This window comes from Cebidichthys violaceus, unplaced genomic scaffold (assembly GCF_023349555.1).
Source record: "Cebidichthys violaceus isolate CVI_PGR_0920_01 unplaced genomic scaffold, fCebVio1.0.p SCAF_10, whole genome shotgun sequence".
Classification (NCBI taxonomy): domain Eukaryota; kingdom Metazoa; phylum Chordata; class Actinopteri; order Perciformes; family Stichaeidae; genus Cebidichthys; species Cebidichthys violaceus.
In genome coordinates this window covers 6,932,811-6,953,822 of record NW_027176263.1, presented here as the reverse complement: position 1 = coordinate 6,953,822, position 21,012 = coordinate 6,932,811, and the positions used below count along the sequence as shown (strand labels likewise).

The window sequence follows — 21,012 nt, the reverse complement described above, 5'->3', positions numbered from 1 at the left end:
TGCATTCACACATAATCCCCTTCATGTTCATTTATTCCTTTGTGAAAAATCACCCTCTATGTCCCAGCTGGGGAATCATTTCAAAGGCACCATGCAGGATGAATAGCGTGTAACAATATCTTGTATTTGTCTATGTGAAAGAGGACAAGATACTCTGTCTTCTCTGCTGGTGCCGTTTCCTCACTCTGATTAATATGTCTTTGATTGCAGTTACAGACCTGTGCCCAGGCACACAGAGTTGTAAGGCAGCCTATTATTATAGCCTGCTATGTTTCAAAGAGAAGTCACCTTTATGTCGCTCTATCATTCTGATTGACAGCTGTAGCTTTAACTCTCTCTTTAAATGCTCTTAAAGAATTTATGTAGTGACCTGGCCATGAAAAGCAGCAACGAGACAGCAGCTGGGGTGTTACGGCTCAGCGGAGGACAGAATAGAAAAACCTGGGGGGTTGACTCAAAAGGGGGTTGGCAAAGGGAAAGGAGAAATATGTGGGGAAAGTGCTTTCTTTACAATTACAACATGATTCCAAGATAATTGATCAGTCTAGGAAACATGATATGTCCAGTGCACTTTGCAAATTCATGCACCAGAGACTGGACACTATAATTATTGCTCCATTTTAAGCTTTTTCCGTAATCATTTTCAGAATGGGCAATCTGCGGTTTTGGCTGTTTTTTTCAGTATGTATAATCAGAATTGTGTTTTCTTTTTTTTGGCAAATAACATTTTTCTCAACCTTTCTCATTAGCCTTTGATGAGTCTCTGATATGAACTTTTAAAAGCAAATACATCGGCCTGGAAGCCTGAGGATGAGGATATGGCCTCATATTGTCACAGAAATATAAGAATACTGCTTAATTTAAATAGCTGAATGTTTTGTTATGGACTTGGATAGTTCATGTATATTTGTTCTGTTATATTAATGAATATGTACTGCTAGTCCCTTCTGCCAGAAAAAATAGCCAAGATGCTTTTTTTGAGCAAAGTATGAACAAGAAAAAATTGGAAAAGCAGTGGTTAGAGAAATGATTCTTTATAGGTTCACTTTCAAGTGTAATAAGTTGATAAAACGATATTGTTATCAGGTGCAAAAACTCAAGTTGCACTGATGTAGACTGCATCTTTCAGATATTACGAGTATTCCAATTGAAAGACAGGTTTTCATGTATCCAAAACCAACACATTTTATATTAAATGGTATTTCTAGTAAGAGTTGTTATTTGTTTTGTTTTAACCAACAGTACGTGGTGATTTATGTGGTGGGTGTCTTTCAGCTGTTTCTGGCACTTTCTCACCTGTTTCAGCATCTCTCACAGCACTCAGTAACGTGACCACATACCAGCTTGATGACAGACAGGGTCAATATAGCGGATAACACTTGTGCTATTTGACACACATGAATGAATGAATAATGAAATATTAACAGGCTCCATGTGTCTTGATGCCTTTTTATCACACAAATGGATCAGGTTTATGGGATAGCCAAAAACATCAACTGTGTGAGGATGCTTTGACTAATCTAAGAGCCAAAGAGGCTAAAAGAAAGAGGAAAAAGAAAGGGGGTATACATGGGGAAACGGATTGTGTGTCAGTGCCTTTGTCAAGGATTAAACGTGTGGTTAAGACTAAAACTTGAGGCATATTGTTTGTGTTGTGGTTTTCAGTTCTAGTGACAAAATAAACTTCAGGAGTTTTTGCTTGTGAGAAAAAGTGTGTTTGCATATGTGAATCTGTCCTGGTATTTAGAGTGTGTTTATGTACAGTTGCAAAATAGTAACACACGCATGATGAAACATGTATATATATACCCAAGTTAATGGTTCGCTGCATCTAGATTATGCAGAATTGAGAAACTACAACAAAGGAACAGAAATAAACCAATATGCTTTACAAATCAGACTAAAACAGCACATTTTGTGCAAACTTATGCTCCAATCTTCAATCTGATAACCTATCTTTTCTAAATGTTGTGAGAGTCATCACAGATCTCTATGACCCGTTGAAAAAACCTACTCAAGAGAGTTTTCGGGAAAGAATCAAGATGATATACCGCAATAGCATTCCTCCGATTTACAAAACCCATAACTGCATGACAACAGTATATCATCAGTCTTGACTTCAAAAAGCAGATTCAGCAGTGCTACCATGAACCTTAATGTGTCTCTGAGCTGCTTGTCGGTTCCTCCCAGGCAACATTAAAGAAGCAGCTGAGGGTTTTTGTTCCCGTGGCTGGACAGCACCAGGTGTGGTGTGGGTATGGATCCACCATCAACCTTACCAGCTAGCTCAACACCAGCTGTAGTTCATGTGGCTACTGGCATAAACTCACAGCTGAAACCATAAAAATGAGAACAACTGACGTTTAGTCTGAAGTGACTAGATTATTTTTGAGGGAAATTAGGTAAACTTTTATTCACTGTATCTCAAGAAGTAACTCGCTCTGCTGTTGTTATTGATATACTGTACAAGAAACAGGATCTTGAGTTATGTGCAAGCTTTTGCAAAAATGTAAAATTTGATTAAAGCAACATGGGCAACACAGAAGATCATAACTTAACACTACATCATAGCTCCAATTAGCAAGAGCAGCCAGAGAAGTCTGGAGATAGAGCCTGCTTGACAAAAAAAGGGAAATTGTGCCAAGTTATGCCATTTTACGCCTACAACCTACAAGTGATTATAAAGCCATTGTCCAACACATTGCTTCTTCTTTGATTCAACATCTATGGCTAAAGACTTTGTTGACAGGCCATTGAGGTGGTCCATATGGCGGTGTGAGGGCACAGGGCTCGCGACTCTCTGGAGGATGTAGAGGAAACCAGACAATGGCTCAGCCAGCAGGCCCTCAGCCTCTCAGAGACTCAATGGAACAGTGGCAGATCCCCCACTGGGGCCAGTTGCCTGTACGTTCTCAAACCAAAGTCTGATCTGTGGAAACGGGCTACTTCAACATAATACGTTCAGCCATCCATACTCCTGCCTCCTGGGTCACGTGGTCTCTCTCTTTAAAGGTGAATAGTAGTTGAGGAATGTTTAACAATCTATTGGCATGTGACAGATTCATGTTTTTACTAACTCGTGACCGATAACATGCAGATTCACAAACTGTTATTGAACAGCATGATGTAATGTGAGCTTTTAAAAAACAGCTTTGTAAAAGTGTTATCATGATGAGACAGATTGAAGTGTGTTTCTTTTTGTTTTGGCAACAAACATGTATAAATGTCATGCCAATAAAGCAAAGAAAGAAGACTGAAAAAAGGGGACAGAGAGAAAGACAGAGATAGGACAACATAAAAGAGAGTTGCTCAAACTTGGAAGTCCTAAATGTTGTCACGTTTTTTAAAAGTTCTGAAACACCCTTGAGGACACCTGCTTTGCCTTTGGATCTTCAGAGAAAAACCTGACGTTTGATTTACACTCAAAAAAGTCAAAAAAAGTACTTACCCTGTTCTTTGAGAGAGCCGAAAAAAATGAGAAAGAGATGGACACCTGGAGTGAGGACCTCCAGGACAGACAGGTGGGCCACAGAACTCTCTTGTCTCTTCTTAAATCATACGAATATTATTAGACGCTGCAAAGGTGTGAGTTGAACATAGCAGGTAAGTTCAGAGTGTGTCCAACATGCCCAAATCACCTTACATCTCTGGAAACCCATGATGCAAACATACATTTTCATTCAAAAGTGTCTCCATCTGACCTCAAAATACACTAAAATGTGAGTGTGTGTCAACACTTACTTTCATTTTTGGTTTTAAAGAAGGCCATTTCTATCAACGATTCATTGTGAGAAAAGAACTGAGTGTTATTTTCGGGTAGATGCAAACCCAGAACTTGTTAATGTAGGAATGAACAATTGCGCAAGAGGATGTGCTGCCAAATCTGCTTATATAACCTCACTACTACAGTCCATTCACCTCAGCAGAAGAAAGTAAATCTCTCTGATTGTGGCAGAAATGTTGAAATACTTGGATGAGCTGTGACTTCTGTCACAAATTGGCCCCCATTTAAACCTTGTGTGTGTGTGTGTGTGTGTGTGTGTGTGTGTGTGTGTGTGTGTGTGTGTGTGTGTGTGTGTGTGTGTCTTCAAGACAAATTACTTCCATTTGTATTTGTGCTTACGCAGACCGCACTGCACACTTTTGTTGTTTGTGCAGGCTCACACAGGTTTGGGAAGAAACAGAGTAGCGAGTGGGAAGGGTGTGTTGTAAGGACATGTCAGGCATCCTGTGTGATCGGAGCACTTTGATCTGAGACCCTCTGAAGTCACCTTTCACTCCAAGCTGAGAGAACCTTACTCAAATACTCTGGCTTTCAAACAGCACTCTTTTCCTTTCGGCTTGTTCTAGCTTTTTCGTTCTTAGTTTCACACATAAATACACACACACACACACACACACACACACACACACACACACACACACACACACACACACACACACACACACACACTTGAAGTTAGCCTTTGTGGCCTGTGAGAGAAGTCAATATGTGTTCATTCAGATGTCAGCTGATTCTGCTCCCTGCACCCCCACCTGTCTGTCTAGTCTCCATGGCATCATCTATAACAACGTTTTGAGATCTAAAACACAGTCTGCACCGTGCGGAGCACAAGACAGATATTGAGCTTATAACTTCTATAAACTGGAGGATTTGTACTTACATGAGTAAATCACAAGCTTACAGTAAAAAGCAGTTATTCTGCTTGAACTGCCCTTTTCTACACTCATTTTCATGATAAAGTGCACTGTCAGCAGGTGGTTTGCTTTCCCACAGCTGTCTCCAATAAATGGAAAAAGGAAGAATAGAAAATATAATACCAACCACTTATGCATTTTATGTTGCTCTGGGATTCACAAAAAATCTGGCAAAACCCATTCTCTGTATACACGTCTGTGTATATAAATATAAGCATTTGTTATCTGCAGAGTAGTGATTTCAGATCATATTTATATTGTGGTGTTGAATTTAGTTCAGTTGTTTGTATTTGGTTTAAACAAGTCTGTAAAAGTATTTCAGGTCTTAAAGTCTTGGAGTGTGCGATCAGAGCAAAAAACAAGGCTCACTGATGTTTTCATTTGAGAGTTTAGGAATAAACTTCTGATACACACACACACACACACACACACACACACACACACACACACACACACACACACCAAAAGTTCATATTTACTTATATTCTACACCCGTGCGCACACATACACCGGAGTGTTTTCTGTGGAAGATAGAAGCCAAATGACTGGAAACTGACTTCACATCTGCATCTCATTAAATACACAATTAATACCAAACAGTGAGGATGTGTGCACACAAACAGATTAGACATTTTTAATTGGCTGTATAAAGGCAATTGTTTAGGGATTCACTTAAACTGAGAAGAGTTTCAGTCCTTTCCAAACACAAGCAGGGAAGTGTGTGTGTGTGTGTGTGTGTGTGTGTGTGTGTGTGTGTGTGTGTGTGTGTGCGTGCGTGTGCGTGTGTGTGTGTGTGTGTGTGTGTGTTGTTTCTATATTCCTCTTGTGTATTTATTAGAACCATCAATGTAACGGAACACTTTACACTGGAGTGAGTCATCTCCAGTTACACTTTTAGCTTATAATTAATTTGGGCCAATGAAGTCTATGAGAAGACAAACCATGACTAAAAACAAACACATGCACGAAAAATGTCTCTTGTTTCTTGTTGAAGCCTTAGCAACAGTCATAAGGACCATTTTGATCTGAAGAAAATGCATTCAGTGTTTGCAAGGTGGGCAAATTGTATGTTTTAGGCTAGATGATGCAAATAAACTTTAAAAAAATAAATAAACAAATAAAGAGCACTATATTAACTTCTTCTGGAGTTTGCTGGTCACGCCAAAGATATTCCATAACACACTACTGTTACAATATATTGTGATTTCTGTGCCTGTCTATGTGTGTTTGTGTGTGTGTCTGTGTCTGTGTGTATGAGATGGTTTGATGCCTCTCTGTTGAGCGCTGCGCGTAATTTGGGGGTCAAATTTTCCCGACAGTTCCCGACAGTTGAAACCGGAGACATTTTTACAAAATAAAAGTATTAAAAGAAACGTTGTGAAAATAGAGTTCTCAATCACTGACAAATGGCAAAGAATGTAGCTGTACTTCATTTTTTTAATTATTATTTTTGGTTTTAATATGACACATTATATCACTTGAAAGATAATTGTTAAGATGAAGAGTGTGCCACTTAATGCTTTTATTTTGGTAGACCAGACCGGAAATAAAATGTTTTCGAGCTGGCTTGACAATGATGGATAATTTAACACTCCGGCACAGTCGCGTCTGTCACAGCTCTTCTGGACTTTACCTCGAGCAGGATCAAATCTCGGTGACTTTATCGCAGAATGGATATGAAGCTGTTGGCAGTCGTGGCTGCGCTCACGTTGGTGATATATGCGCCTCCATCACAAGGTATGAACATATTTGCTGGTTCGTTGTCGGTTCAGGTTTATTTGGATTTTTGTTGTTGTTGCAAGTGATGATTATCTGCAAGTAGTAGAGATTGTTTAACCATTATTTGCCAGGATGGATCAAACGGAGTGTTTCTTTTTTAGATAACTAAAACGGTGCATCAGGAGAAGAATGTTTAAATCAGTACTTTTCCATTCCCCAATTATTATTTTCTTAAAATAATATTTTTTACCATAGAATAACCCCAGTAGGCTTATGCAATTACTTTTTTATGTTTATGTTAATCATGATCCAAAGTATCGGATTTAATTAAAATACCAAAATTCAACTACATACAATTAAAGTGCTAAAGTTGCCAAAATTAATGTCAGCATCATGATTTTAATGAAAATATTATCTCCATTGCATAAATGTTAGTTAAATGGATACATGCTTGTTCTGGATTGGGAAAATACATTTTCCGGCGCGCGTAAAGCACCAACAGGCTGCTCATGTGGCTTTAGCAGTATCCAGTCGGATCACCGATCAACGTGTGTATTTGTTCTGCTCTTTGTTTTCTTTTAATTACGCGCAAATGAGGCAGCTATAAGACAAAGCCGATGCTGGTCTACATGGCGACATCATGTCACCCAACTTGAAGGTGTTTCGCCTTTTATCATGGAAATACCGTGAGATCATGTGTAAAAAAACAATTAGCATAGAGTTTAATCTACAGCAGCGCTTCTCACCATCTGTTTGTAACCTCCCCAGTTTCCCTTTAAAATTAGTTACTGACAAGAAAATTATAATTATTGTTTTTCATCTCATTACTTTTTTTGTTGCGCTCATGGTAGTGCACAATAAGGTGGAAAATTATTCACAATCAGAACACAACTCTACATTTCATGACTTAGCAGGGAGAAAAAAACCGTTATCTTGTCATTAATGAATTCTGAATGCATTTCTACCCAACTAAATAACTACGCTGTTATGGTTTTGTCATGTAATTTTCACGAAAAAACAAGCAACGTCCTATTTATTTTTCCACATTAATCAACTGTGAACATTTCCCGAAAACTGCAAAGGAAATATACTCTCATCCATCATGAAGTTTAAGAACCACACAGTACATGTGTGTTTGAATGAAAGAGAGTGTTTGTGGGTCTGATACAGTATGTCTCCTTTGTGTGTGTTCTGGGGTGCAAGCCAAACATTTTCAAACCTTAAATGTTTAGTTTTGTTGTTGCCATCTCCCTGCCACCCTGCTAACGATAAACGGGTAAAGATAATGGTTGTACAGAACAGTACAGGGGCTGTTTACATGGACATTTATCTGTAGATTTGTTGCTCTGCATGCATGCTTCAATTTTGATTGTCATCTGAATCATTTTCAGATCTTATTTATATCCAGCAAAATATATCTGGCAGTATCCCTGCTTCCACAGAAGATTACTACCTTCAGCTAATCATGTGTTTTATTGCTTTCTTTGAAACATGCATGGCTTTAAATGTGTATCTGATATCATCTTCTCTCTCAGCAAAGCCCATAAGTCTGGTGGAGAGATGCTACTGTCGTTCAACAGTCAACAGCCTCCCACGGGGCTACATCCGAGAGCTCAGGTTCATTCACACGCCAAACTGCCCCTTCCAAGTGATGTGAGTATTGTTTTTAATGCCGGCCCTCACACAGACAGAGATTATTGCTTCAGTTTTCCACCCTGGTCTTAAAAATTCAGACAGGTTTCCTCCTTGTTGGACATTTCTCACCATCAATCTCAGAGAGGCGACAGGCCAGAGAAAAGAGTTGTGCATGCATGTGTACACACACGCCCCTCTGCCACTCGCTTTCACACACATGCACAGAAAGCATTTACTACAGACCCACTGACGCATCCACAGGAAGTGGAAAGTAAAAGGGAGGGAGAAATTGGAAGCAGTTTTGTTTTCAACGGGAAAGCAATAATTGTGGGTTTTGTAATTGGGTTTGCGTTTTATTTTCATGCAGCAGTTTTGTCCTTGTACTGCACTTACAACCTTCGGGCCTGATGTCCTTCACTGTTACGGCTTCATAATTTACAAATTAAAGTGTGGAGCAGAACGCATTTGGTTTCAATAGACAGGAAAACTTCAGGAACAGTTAAATGTGGGGGGGAAATAATCGGCAGGTCTGGAAGAGGGAAAATAGTTTTTGTTACTCAAAAAGAGGACGTGTGCGCCAAAGGAGGCATGATCTCCCACATAGAGACATATGATCCAGTCTTGACCCATTCTGTAAATAACCACAGGGTTATGCTGGATTTAGAAAGTAGCTTGTAGCCACATGTTGATGGATTGATCTCCATGTACTCAAACTTTTAAGGCACATTGAGTTCAATCAAGTGTGAAATATCTGATGCAGCATCAGATGTATAGTAAAATAGTGATTGTTCACCAGTGTGAAAAAGTTCTCTGTGTGTGTCAAAGTGACATGGCAGTGTTAATTCAATCTGTTTAATAAAACAATTTCAAGACACCTGTTGTCACAGGTTTGCATAACTCACCCTTTCATCTTCAACTGAGGCATAATTGACATAATACTGAACTCTTTTCTGTTTTCTGATCAGTGCCAAGCTGAAGACAAACAAAGAGGTGTGTGTGAATCCAGAGATCCGGTGGCTGCAGCAGTACCTGAAGAATGCCATCCACAAGTAAGTTGTGACAGATCGGACTGGTTCTCATGAATTGTGTGTGTGCTGCAATACGTGGTTCTGCTGTCATATCAACCTGTAACTCAGAACTCTGCAGGAGCCCTACAAAGTCACTTCCACTCTATAGAAATTTAAAGTAAGGAATGCAAATGTGCATTTGGACATCTATCAATAGATCGTTGTGGGGGTGACAGCTTCTAAATTGGCCAATTTATATTGGAGCCTGAACTTGAGAGACATGCTGGTACATGACCAAGTGGGAGTGGAGACGGGGTTTGATGTGGGATATTACACAAACTTTAAAACCATGTTTAATCTTCTCTTACTAGAGTGTTGTTCTGTGATCATCCCTAATCATCACAAGCCACAGGTTTGTGGATTTATACCACACTTGAATACGTATTTTATGTTTGCTAAACAACATTTTTTTATTTTGGTCACTGTAATATTATTGCAATAATTTGCATTCTACAATCATTTTAATGTTTTTCTGAGATTGGGAGAGCTTAATGTCACCACCAATATCAACTGTCTCCTTCCTGCTCAGAGGAACGAGACACTTTTCTTTAAAACACTGGCACCATAAAGTTTATAGAAGGGATCAAGTTGCCATCATGAACTCTGTGCAGTCATCTATTTCTGAGGATTGAGCAAACTCTACACTGTGGTGTGGAGGTAGATGCGTGTTTGGGGATGCAATACGGGAATTTCTTTTCCACAAGATAAAAACTAAATAATTCCTGCAATCACTGACCCAGTGAGGTTGTTGATGCTCCAGCCTCTGACATACACACTCAACACCCGCCCCCAGTCCCGCAGTCAGACTGTCTGTCTCAAGGATGATTGTGGAGCCCTTGACTTGTCGAGGTGTTAACGGTCTTCTGCATGACAAAACAGCCCACGAAGAGAGTAGACGGTGGTCCTTTACAATGGATCAGACCTAATGTGTTTCTAATTACACATACACTGCAGGGACAAGCCTATTTTCAATGTGTCTAAAGGCACGCGATCGTAAGTCATGCGTTATTCTACTCTTTAGTCGGGTAAATAAGACCATGATTGGTTTTTTCATCTGTTGAAATGTGGCTCAGCATTTACAGAGTATTATTCCAATGTCAACAATTAAACTGCCCACCCATGTTCAGTTGTTTGTACTGTTAATACACGGCCGTGCTGTGGTATGTGTATATATCACTCTGCAAATGCTGCAAATGAACGTTCTGAAAAAGTACATTATTCAGAAATACGATTTTTCAAAACAAGTTTTCTCCAGTCACCAGCAATAAAGTCAGAAGTTTACAAAAATCTTTACTTGCAAAGAAAAACACACCCTGTCAACAAGTAATTTACTTTGAAGTCAGAGATGGTCAACTGACTGATGGGCTAAAAGGGGACTGATTAACCATCCATAACTGAATGCATAAATACAACATAAATACATTCAACTTCATTTGGCTAAAATGTGAAGCTCTTGATTGTGACTCAAAAACATTTTGGTTTGCAGCTGTTTTTGTGTGACAATGCTGGGACTGAATACATTCTGAATGTTGGCACCATCTCTTGGTGATCCTGGCATCCAGGCATGGCTTAAAAAATACTTATTCATTTTCAATATGGTGTTAACTAGTTACATTTTCAAATGAAATGAAATGAACATGAGAAAAATTGTGTTTGTCATTCAGCTGTAGTTGTCTTGTATAATCAGTTCTTGTTGGTTTAGAAAAAATCAGAAGTAAGCAACCAACTATGTGAAACCTCTGCGCCAAATACGATTTTGGCATTTTGTCTTTGTTCTATAACAATCACATTGAATTTGCTTTTTTTTCTTCCAGGATGAAGAAATCCAAACAGGGCAACTAAAACCTCCTGCCGAGATCCTCCTGAGCCATCACTGAGGGTTTGAAGTATTGCAGCTAAGTACCATGTGATATGAGATCATCTGTTGAACAGCACTTATCCCTGCCGGCTGCCACGCTGCAGCCTTTTGCATGAAATGAACCTACAACTCTTCATCGTGTACACCAGCCTTGTCGCCGTCCTCACCATCACCACCCTCACAACTTATAGAGATAATAGACGTTATTAGTGCAAAGTGCAATTATATCTGTGAGTGTATCTTTTTCTAACTATAATGTAGATACTTTTTTGTTAATGGACATCAACAGTAAAGAGCTACTTTTTTAAAGAGATTTTCACATCCCTCAAGCCTCTGTGTCATTTAAGAAAAAGGATTGACCGCGGGGTCAAAGTGTTAAAGGGAGAGAGGTGATGGTCAGCAGGAGGATTTTCTCCACAACAAACATGAGTCAACATCCCACTTGCATGTATCAGAGTCCAGTCATCTGCTAAAACAACAGAATACAGATTATATCTAATTCTTAACATGGGATCTGTTTAACTTGATCATCTCTGATTTTAAATTGTATAAAATTGACAACAATGTAAAGTTTCTGCTTTAAAAACTTGCAGCGCCGTTGACTTTGCCAAGTCGTATTTCATGTTTCAAGTTAATTGGCACTGTGGAATTTCAATGGGTGCCAGTTACCCCCAGACTGAATGTAAGATGTATAAAAGATCCTAGTAAAAATGGCTATTACAATGTTTTTGTGATGGAAATTAGAATGCCAGAAGAGCTGGAGCATTTCCTGAGCTGTTCTGTGGCTGTGATTATGTCAACCTTTGTTACCCAACATGACAGCTTTTTTCATTCTAAGAGAAAAGCTGAACATCTGGATCCCAAACGCGTTTTAATTGAGCGACCAATGAGTCGAAATTTACTGGAATCATAAAGCTGTGTCACTTAACAAGAGATGTTAAGAGCAAATGGTGACACCCACCAATCACAGTTAGCTGCCTTACCAAATCAGTCAATTCTGATTGAAATAAACCTGTAGAATGAATGTCCATTTCAAAGAATGATATACTGCAATTTTAATAACAGTTACCACATCAGTAGTTAATCACAAAGTTATACTGAGAGCCACAGTAGAGAAAGTATTCTATTACTTACAATAAATAGTATGTACATAGATGTCACTACCTACGACTGTTATGCAGATAGCAATGCACTTTATATCTGATGTATTCATGTTTTAACAACAACATTTACTAAGTCCGATCATTAAAATCTGTCTTTTGTCTTTTTTATGTTAATCATGCTGTTTGCATTCTGTTCATTTTGATAATTGAACGTGTACCTGCATTTAACTGTTAAAGCCTGGAGATCCATTTATCTATTCATTTTAATCTCCTTATCACATGTACAATTAATATTATACAAATGCTTTATTTTTGTACTCATTTATGTCTTTCTATATTAAATCTAAACATTTAAATGAAGGAACTGTATTCTCACAATTGAGTCACACAACCAAAGTTTTATTGTAAAACCTGTTGGTTAGTAAAAAAAAAGAAAAAAAGGAACTCTCTGTAATGCTTACTATTTCAATGTGTGCTTTCCTTTACATGTTACAAGCCTTTTACCCACTGATGCACACAGCCAAGTTAAGCGGCTCTTTACGTCTTTATATTCAGTGTAAAGCAATGCTTTTCTAGAGCCAACACACAGCTGCTGTAATCTTACTGTACCAGAAGGTCAGATGGTAAATCTAAAGACTTTGATGTGTCAACATATGTTCAGCTTTACTCACACGGGCAAATGAAAGGCAAGGACAATGATACTGCCTGTTATTTAACTATTAACTCAACAAGCCACCATTAGGAAAACATTAGAGCAAAAAGAGATGAACTTTTAACTTCTCTCTAAGGGAATTATGTGAGGGGGAGCATGGTAGTTTATGTGATGAGAGTGGGCGGCTGATTGAAACATCAGGGAGAGATAAACGGCCGTGAGTGCCAGTCCACAACCAATTTGTCTTTGTTTACTGATTAGCTTTGAAGTCCGGTTTTAGAGGGATAAAAGCAGAGTCAGCAGCACTATTGTGGGAGATGAAGTTATTGATTTAGCCACTTATTTAGCTCTGGTGTGCCATTATGGAGTGGAAATGTATCAGATATAATCACTGTATGAACTGATTGTGTTAAACTGATATCACTGCAGCAATCTGTAGGTAGCAAGTATTTTCTTCCCCGATAATGTGAAGACTGGGCAGCTTGTCTCATGTGACATTTCATCATTCAAAGGGCAAATATTCATATCTTAAAGTGTTAACTATTTGTAATCAAAATAAATCACTTAAAAAATAGTTCACTCAGAATATATATAATTATATTAAACTTAAAATCGTCATTTGCCTTCAATTATTAGTATTTTATTATGTACTTATCTACATTATCACTGGTCTTTGTGGGTTGCTCAAAATCATACATATGTCCTCCAAATAAAAGCAGTTTGTAATAGTTCTTAACTATTTTTGGGATCACTGCCAGCACCCACCAGTTAAAACATGCAGGCGGTGTAACTGGTGCCACGAAGCCTGAGGTGTACTAAAAGTTATTTTTATGTGCATATTACATTTACCAGTAAATGCGAAGAATACAATGCAATAAATGTCTGAAAACGTCACATTGCTTGTAAAATTAGCTCATCATATAAGAGGTTTTGTGTCTGATAAACAAAACAGCTCATTTAAATTCATAAAGAAGTTTTTAGAACAAAGTCTGCATTTAACAAGAGGCCTTGGAAAGTAAATGAGGCATGTTAATTCACTAATGCCTCTGCTAGTCAAGTTTACTGAAGTGTAACAGAACAACATGATTAAATGAATAATTGAAAGATTTACACAAGTGATCTTTCACAGTGTCATCATGTTGGTACTTGAGGCTCGCTGGGCACACAGCCTAAATAAACACCCCACAGATCTGTTCACTCCAACGTTTTCACAAATTCATCACCAGAGAGAAGAGCACATAGATCTGAACTGTGACGCACTGCCACTTGAAGAAAAATAAAATGAACAGATAGAGCAACTTTTAAAATCAAGAACTTATTGAATTCAAGTCTCTGTTTTGTAATATTGTGAAATATTCTGAAATAATGATGCCAGAAGGCTCCTCAGCACCTTTGTATGAGCTGTACAGCCAGCACTGTAGTGACTTACTCAAAGGCTGAGGAATGTTCGAGACAGGAGAAGACATATGAAATTCATATTCAGCATTGCCTTCAAAACTCTGTTGGGGTTTGGAGTTGAACCGCAATGTCAGGAGAAAACTGACCCCTTGACAGACGAATAAAGATTTGTCATGTGAAAGGCAAGAAATGACACAGAAATAAAGGATGAGTGGGGCATATGTGCTCATTTAACTTACAGTACATGTTCCTTCCAACTATAACTGTAAGGGCTCCCAGATGTGCAGCCAATGAAACTCCACTTAGTGGTTATTCATCATGAAAAGCTAAACATGAAAATATGAAATTTTAGTATCTATGTGTGTGCGTGAGAAGGTAACGGGGGTCACATAAAGATACTTCAAAACGGTCCCATGGACATTTCTTTCTCCGGTCAGACCAGTTGGTAATAAAAACTACAGGGTGGTAAAATTAACCTTGGGTCAGCTTTAATGTGTGTGTGTGTGTGTGTGTGTGTGTGTGTGTGTGTGTGTGTGTGTGTGTGTGTGTGTGTCTATCAGTGAGTATCTACATGTATACATGTGCGATGTCACTTCCTAACTCTACTCCAAGACCATTAACTTTGCTTTAGTGCAGTACCTCCAGGCATGCTAGCAGCTGTACACAGCAATTTAGAAGCCCTTGTAGTTTGTCACTACCCGCAATGTCAAGGGATTACGAAAATTGCCTTGTGGATTGTATTAAGTGGTTAAAACACAGACACTTCCTCGTTAATGTGGTTTGACCACAGAAGAGCGAAATGCTACAACTCAACAATGATATTTTTTTCAGAAATTAAAACTATCAGGCCAGTTACTGAGCAGCTATGATCTGAATTGTTTGAACTGGAAGGATGAAGATGTTAGTGCACACAGATCTGTCGTTCTTCAGTGCTTTGTTGTCCGCTGAACTTGTGATTATATTTGCTTGTGCTCCAGGAAAATGTGCTTGTCCTTTGGACTAACTTCCTTCCCTATGGTAACTGCTACATCCACACATAAAGAAAAACATATTTATGAAATGATATGTGTGTTGTTCTGCTGATCCCTTGGACTTTAACTTTTTAATTCCGTAGCTTTTAGGAAGCCTATTGATAAGAGAGAAATGGAATAGTTTTGCCCTTTCATTTGATCTCCCAAAGGAAAACTTAACATTTTCTGTTTTGACCCCGTCAACACTTTGCTCAGAGCACAGGGTCAGCTACTGCAGGGCAGACACTTGGCTGTCATGTGGGATTGATCTTTGTTTTTTCCAAATTACTTGGCACCAAGCTTTAGACTCTGAAACAGTACAATATAGAGACAGCTGTATCCTCAGCTCCTGCTCTCTCTCAACCACAGCTCCCCCCTTCTGTTGTTATTTACCCCTCTTTGTACCAGACCAGGCCACTGCCCTGGGGTACCATGTGCACCAAAATCACACTCCCCAAGGGAGACATTAGCAGAGTCATAGCTGTTCTTGTATCAGATGACCCGTAACACATTTCCACGAGCACTCTCTCACTCTGAAAAATCCCAAGTAATGATTTGTAAATTACTTGTTGATTGTGCAAAGGGGGGCACTGAGTGTTGTTAATTGCCTTAACACTGCCAGTGACCCGCCAGAACATTAATCTTAATTATGACAAAATTACTCAGCTGATTGTCTCAGAAGAGTCAGTCACTGCGATGGCTGTGAAAGTGACCAACATGCAGTTTGTAATAACAGCGGCATGTGAGTGTCTATTTGAGAATGAATGGGAGGCTAATAGAGGGGCCCCTATGAGCGGTTAAAATAGCCCTCCTGTAGTCTCTCTACCTTTCATGTGCTAATATTGTTGAGGTTATGAGTCCATAACACCATCCGTCTTCACACAGATGTTTGCATGGACATGGGGGCCTTCCCTCCACAGCTATGGTCTAAATTCCTTCACTGTGATTCTGTTTTCAAATTCAGGAGAAACTATGGAAAGACTATAGATGTTAGGTATGGATGAGACACAAAGGAGTCACACACTCATGGGACGGTGGGAGGCCTCGGTCCGCGGGGCCCAGCGAAGCTGAAACTTCACCAACTTTAAGCTTCACCCTCATATCACACAACGAGATGCTTTCCATTCTTCTCAGGATTATCACCCACATCCTAATTGGTTGATCGACCTGGGTGCCTCCATGACTGGTGTGTTTAATGTCTTCCCACATGTAGGTCTGAGTGCTATGTGACACCCAAAAAGAGTGAAAGAAGAAGACCAGGATGTGACTAACCATAAGAAGAATGAAACAATTACGTCATTATCTGGAGATGAAACCAATGTACTGTACTGGACTCATCTCCAATACCACAGAGTATTTTTTTTTCATCATGAAGATGATCACTATAGAGCCCCTTCTGTTGGCTGCAGTGTGACTCAGTGCCTGAACACGCTGTCCAGATGCAACAGACGTGAAGGTCTGATGCCTAATACCGTCATTTCACCCACAATATATATATATATATAGTGTTTTGATATAATTGATACCCAACAAAGATGTGGGTCTTCATTTCATTATGCAGTGAGTTGTGTTGGTTTGATTCAAAGTTGAGCTAGCACAAGAAATCCTCGCCTGCTCTGGCTGAAGGACCAGAACATCCACACTTATGATGAGCTCATCACACAGCTCCAGCTTGTCTCTGTAGTTTCATAACCTGCCCTTTGATTGCCTTTTGCTCAGTTCGTAGGAAATCCTATCGCACCAAGGAAGAGGTGAAGGAAAGTTGTGAAGCTGAAGTCATGAGCCCAGAGGAATATTATAGAACATCCACCTTGCATTGGTGCATTTGTTTCCATCCATCTAACCCACTTAACGAAGCCTATCTAGAATCACATGTTGTTATAAGAGAACGCTGAATGCAGACAATCCAGTTGTCTGTTGCAGTTTACATAAAACACTTCAAAGAAACTAGAACAAAGGCTTTCTAATACCCAGACTAAAAGGAATTCTCTCTCAATCTGGTATGAATTCTGTGATACATGAAGGAGATCCAGTACAGGGGAACGGCGTTTGGCTACTGCCTGTTAATAACAGGAATTATTTTAAAGAATAAAATAATTTCCTTCATCCTCCGTCACAAATTCAATCAAATAAAAAATAATAATAATTGCAGCGTTTGTATTCAAGTGGGTGTTCTTGTGACAAGTCCAGGTTTTATGGCTCATGAAAACTGGGTCCGAGTTCAGTTGAGAGTCTGAGCGATATTACAACACTGCAGACCCCTGCAGACTGTCTCTGTCGCGTCCAACAAATCTGGCATGGCTCTTGTCTTGAAGAGGCTGCAGAGGAGTGTTTTTCTTCCTTTGGCCTCTTTGAAGCTCACAAATCAGGACGCAGTTTCTCGCTGTTTCTATAGGACTAATTTTAAATGTATAGCCTAACACTGCTTCTTCAAAAAGAAATATTTCCATTTATTTTCCCATGTAACAAGTCTGTGTACACTGTATCTGTGTACACTAAACAGAAACATACATGCAATGATTAAAAAAATGAGAAAGAAACAAGTTGAACAATCTGTGACATCTCACAGCTGCCGCAGCCAAGTGTCAAGTTACAGACTCTTGACACAGTTAGAAAACTCTACCTGGAACATTAATAATTAGTTAAAAGACTAATTCAATTGATATAACAATGACTATGTTAATACATAAAACAACAATGGGTGCACCCATATTTCATCTATTTTCCGAAGGTTACTTTCTGATTTAGTGATTGCTTCTCTCACTCACACATATTTGGATTAATGTTTGTGCTCAAGAATGAAACAAGAAGATGCAAAGATAGCATAGGTAGTTTTTAGTATTGCTGCAACAAAAGATTTTTCTCACTTTTTCTAGCGGTATTCACACAGACATTTTGGGTTCTGACATACACATTGCTTAGCCTCCAGCATTGCTGCTTGCAGCTTTCAAGTATTGAAAAAGTAAAAAAATATTCAACAGCAACGTACCTTTGCAGAATTAGTGTTCCCTTGATGATCACACAGTGGGAAAATGTTTCTTTGGAAAAACTTTCTACCGAGGAAATTGGTCCCTTAAAAACTATTATTGTTTTAAAATTGAAAATGGATTTTTAGAAGAATAAAGAAAATGCAACAAAACATTTTCCTAAAGAAATATTGTTTGGTTTGACACAAAACACATCAGTGTACAGCTTCAGGTTCAGATTTAACAGAGGACATAAATGCTATATTAATGCTGGCATCAAATAACCTTTTACTAGGGACATGCGGTCAGCCTCACCTGTCATCATGAAAAGTAAAAAACAAATAATGATAAAATAAAATAAATATTATTAATATTTCTCTACTGATCTGTGCTATAAATGTAATTTATGTATGATTTCAATCATTTCAAGCATTTTTATAATCCAAATCGCTGAATTAGCGCATGTCCTGTTCAAACAGAGAGGAGACACGTGAGGTGAGGCAGCGACGAGCTGTTCCTCACCTCAGACTGTGAATCCCTCACCAACTGGGTTGAGCACGTGTCTTTTGCTTTCTCATTGTTTGTCACCACTGTAATATTTGTAGACACTTTTATTATATGTCCTTTCTTTACATAAAATAGGTAATGTATTTCATGTATGTGTAGAACATATTTAGTCTTCCTGATCTGACATTAAACCGCAGTGAAAAAGCACAGAGAGGCAAACATTACTCTGCCTCAATGAAGAGGGCGTGCGAGAGCCCAGGGGTCGGGTTTATGCTTGTTCTGTCGTTGCTCTTCTTCTACACTTCTCTTCTTCTCAAAAAACAAGGAAATATGACCAAATCAACAGCAGTTCAACATCGGACAGGTAAAGTAACCTTTTATGTGTTTGTTGTTCTCTTTATACATCCGTGGTTTTTACGCACGTGGTTTGCGCCTGCGAACGCTCCGCTTCTGAAACGCTCCCGGTGGAATCAAATATGTACCTTACCTATGTGTGAGTAAAGAATGCTGATATGAAATATGAAAAACAACCAGTAGTCAATGTGCAAACTGCCCATTGAATGGTGATTTAAGCTACTCTAATGGGTTCATATATTTGTAAATCTGATTTATGTAGTGTCAGTGCCTCACCAGCCACCAACCTCACCGCATGTCACTGCCTTTTACATTTACTCCCCCTCACACACTCACACAGTGATCCCTCACTTTACGAAGCTGGAAACTTGAAAAACAGCCAACATGTGAATTCCCATTCTCTGGGTGTAACTGAAGATGTCTCTCCACCTGCAACATGAGGTTAAACTGTGTGATGCTGTTTCTCCTCAAACTCAAATTGTCACATACAATTAAAATGAGCTTCACTGTCCTTTCTTAGTTTTGTTTTTTTCTTACAAACCACTGCTAGAGAAGCCATAGTGATGAGCGTACTTTTTCAAGCAGTGAGAGCCTGCAGTGCTGGTTTGTAGATCAGCTGAAAATGCTCCGGAGAATCATCTAATAATTCCTCACAGCACAAACAGATGTTATGTATGAATCTACTGACAGTTTGCTATAGTCACTTACAGTAATAGTTTGAAAATTTTAGAGGACGTCAGAGTACCAGCTGGTGCTCGGCAGTCACAGGCCGAGGGATGTTTCAAGATGTTTTCGAGCACCAAAAACGGAGGAGTTTGAAAACGCTCCCGAGGACGGATACGTTTCAAAACTCCGGGGTTGCCTCTTCGTGTGGACGGTCGAAAACGCATACGTTTAGAAACGATGACGTAGACACCCACGTTCGCTACTTGATTGGTGTTGATGACCGTGTTGTCTTTACTAGCAGCTGTTGTTCAGTTAAAGTCTTCATTTTTGCGGAGGAAGCAGCATGATTAGTGAGCGGCGTGACCAGCGGCGTTATCAGCCCTACGGAGCTGTCTGAAGTTACGGTTAGCGGCTTTGAGGAGGACGGACACTAAACGGAGGACTTTCCTGTCCTTATTAATGCATATTTTGTTCTGCAGAACTATTGTGAAGTCCGCAGATGAAATGTAAAGGAACAAAATCAGTAATTGTTTTTCAGTAGGACAGAGACTTCAGCCACCAGCAGAGCTACGAGTGAGAACAGACGACAACAAAACCGAGGGAACGAGTGAGAGACGTGTGTTGACCACATTTATGGACCCATAATCTAGTAAACTATTATGTGTAAGTGTTGATTTTAAAGTAAATTTGATGTGAGAGAGAGAGAGAGAGAGAGAGAGAGAGAGAGAGAGAGAGAGAGAGAGAGCAACACCTGCAGCGCTGTAACTAAGTCTGAAAAATAAAACTTCTAAAACTTTCCATGAAATGTGTCTGTTTGAGTTTATAGAGCAAGATTTTAGAGTTAGATCTTAAGTATCAAACATGACCTTTCATTATTAAAGACTACTTCATTACTCTGTCGTATTTTTTCAACTAAGCAACCAATCTACTTCCTGTTTACTGTGTACACCAGCATCGACCCGCATGCCCAGTGTGTATGAATCGTCACGTGATATTTGTTTTCAAGTGTTTTAGTCTGTATGTAGATCATTTAGAAAACGATTCCACCAACATATGATGGTATAATCTGATGCAGGACTTTGTTTTAAATACATTTTGCAAATGACAGAAAATAACATTTCTGGTTGAGCTAAATCTGCAACTCTCCCACCTTTTATCTGCCCAAGTGAATTAATGTTCTCACTAAATGTTCTCTGTCAAACCACCAAGCAGCCAGCCATACCGATCTTTCCCAAACTCACTGCCAAGTTCTCAAGGCCACTAACTGAAACAATCATGCCAACATTGACAACCTCCTTTCCTGACATACAAATACACCCAAATGCATGCTAACAGGGCCCCTTCCGCCTTCAGAGGGTCCGTAGTTTTCACAGTTGTGG

The 21,012-nt window shown here is 39.2% G+C and overlaps 1 protein-coding gene across 1 annotated transcript; it reads left to right on the top strand.

Moving 5' to 3' along the window:
• Nucleotides 1-6,304: 6,304 nt before the first annotated feature.
• On the top strand, nt 6,305-12,440 carry cxcl12a (chemokine (C-X-C motif) ligand 12a (stromal cell-derived factor 1)). The gene is made up of 4 exons (XM_068723200.1): nt 6,305-6,435; nt 7,953-8,070; nt 9,018-9,101; nt 10,934-12,440. Exons 1-4 carry the CDS (start codon nt 6,369-6,371, stop codon nt 10,959-10,961), a joined length of 297 nt encoding a protein of 98 aa, XP_068579301.1. The 5' UTR covers nt 6,305-6,368; the 3' UTR covers nt 10,962-12,440.
• The last annotated feature ends 8,572 nt before the right edge of the window (nt 12,441-21,012 follow it).

What these genes read in the sequence shown, in the direction of transcription:
- cxcl12a (XM_068723200.1), top strand. Translation starts at nt 6,369, where the DNA reads ATGGATATGAAGCTGTTGGCAGTCGTGGCTGCGCTCACGTTGGTGATA. An exon ending in AACTGCCCCTTCCAAGTGAT is followed by an intron (nt 8,071 to 9,017) that starts GTGAGTATTGTT and finishes TTTTCTGATCAG; the next exon opens with TGCCAAGCTGAAGACAAACA. An exon ending in CTGAAGAATGCCATCCACAA is followed by an intron (nt 9,102 to 10,933) that starts GTAAGTTGTGAC and finishes TTTTTCTTCCAG; the next exon opens with GATGAAGAAATCCAAACAGG.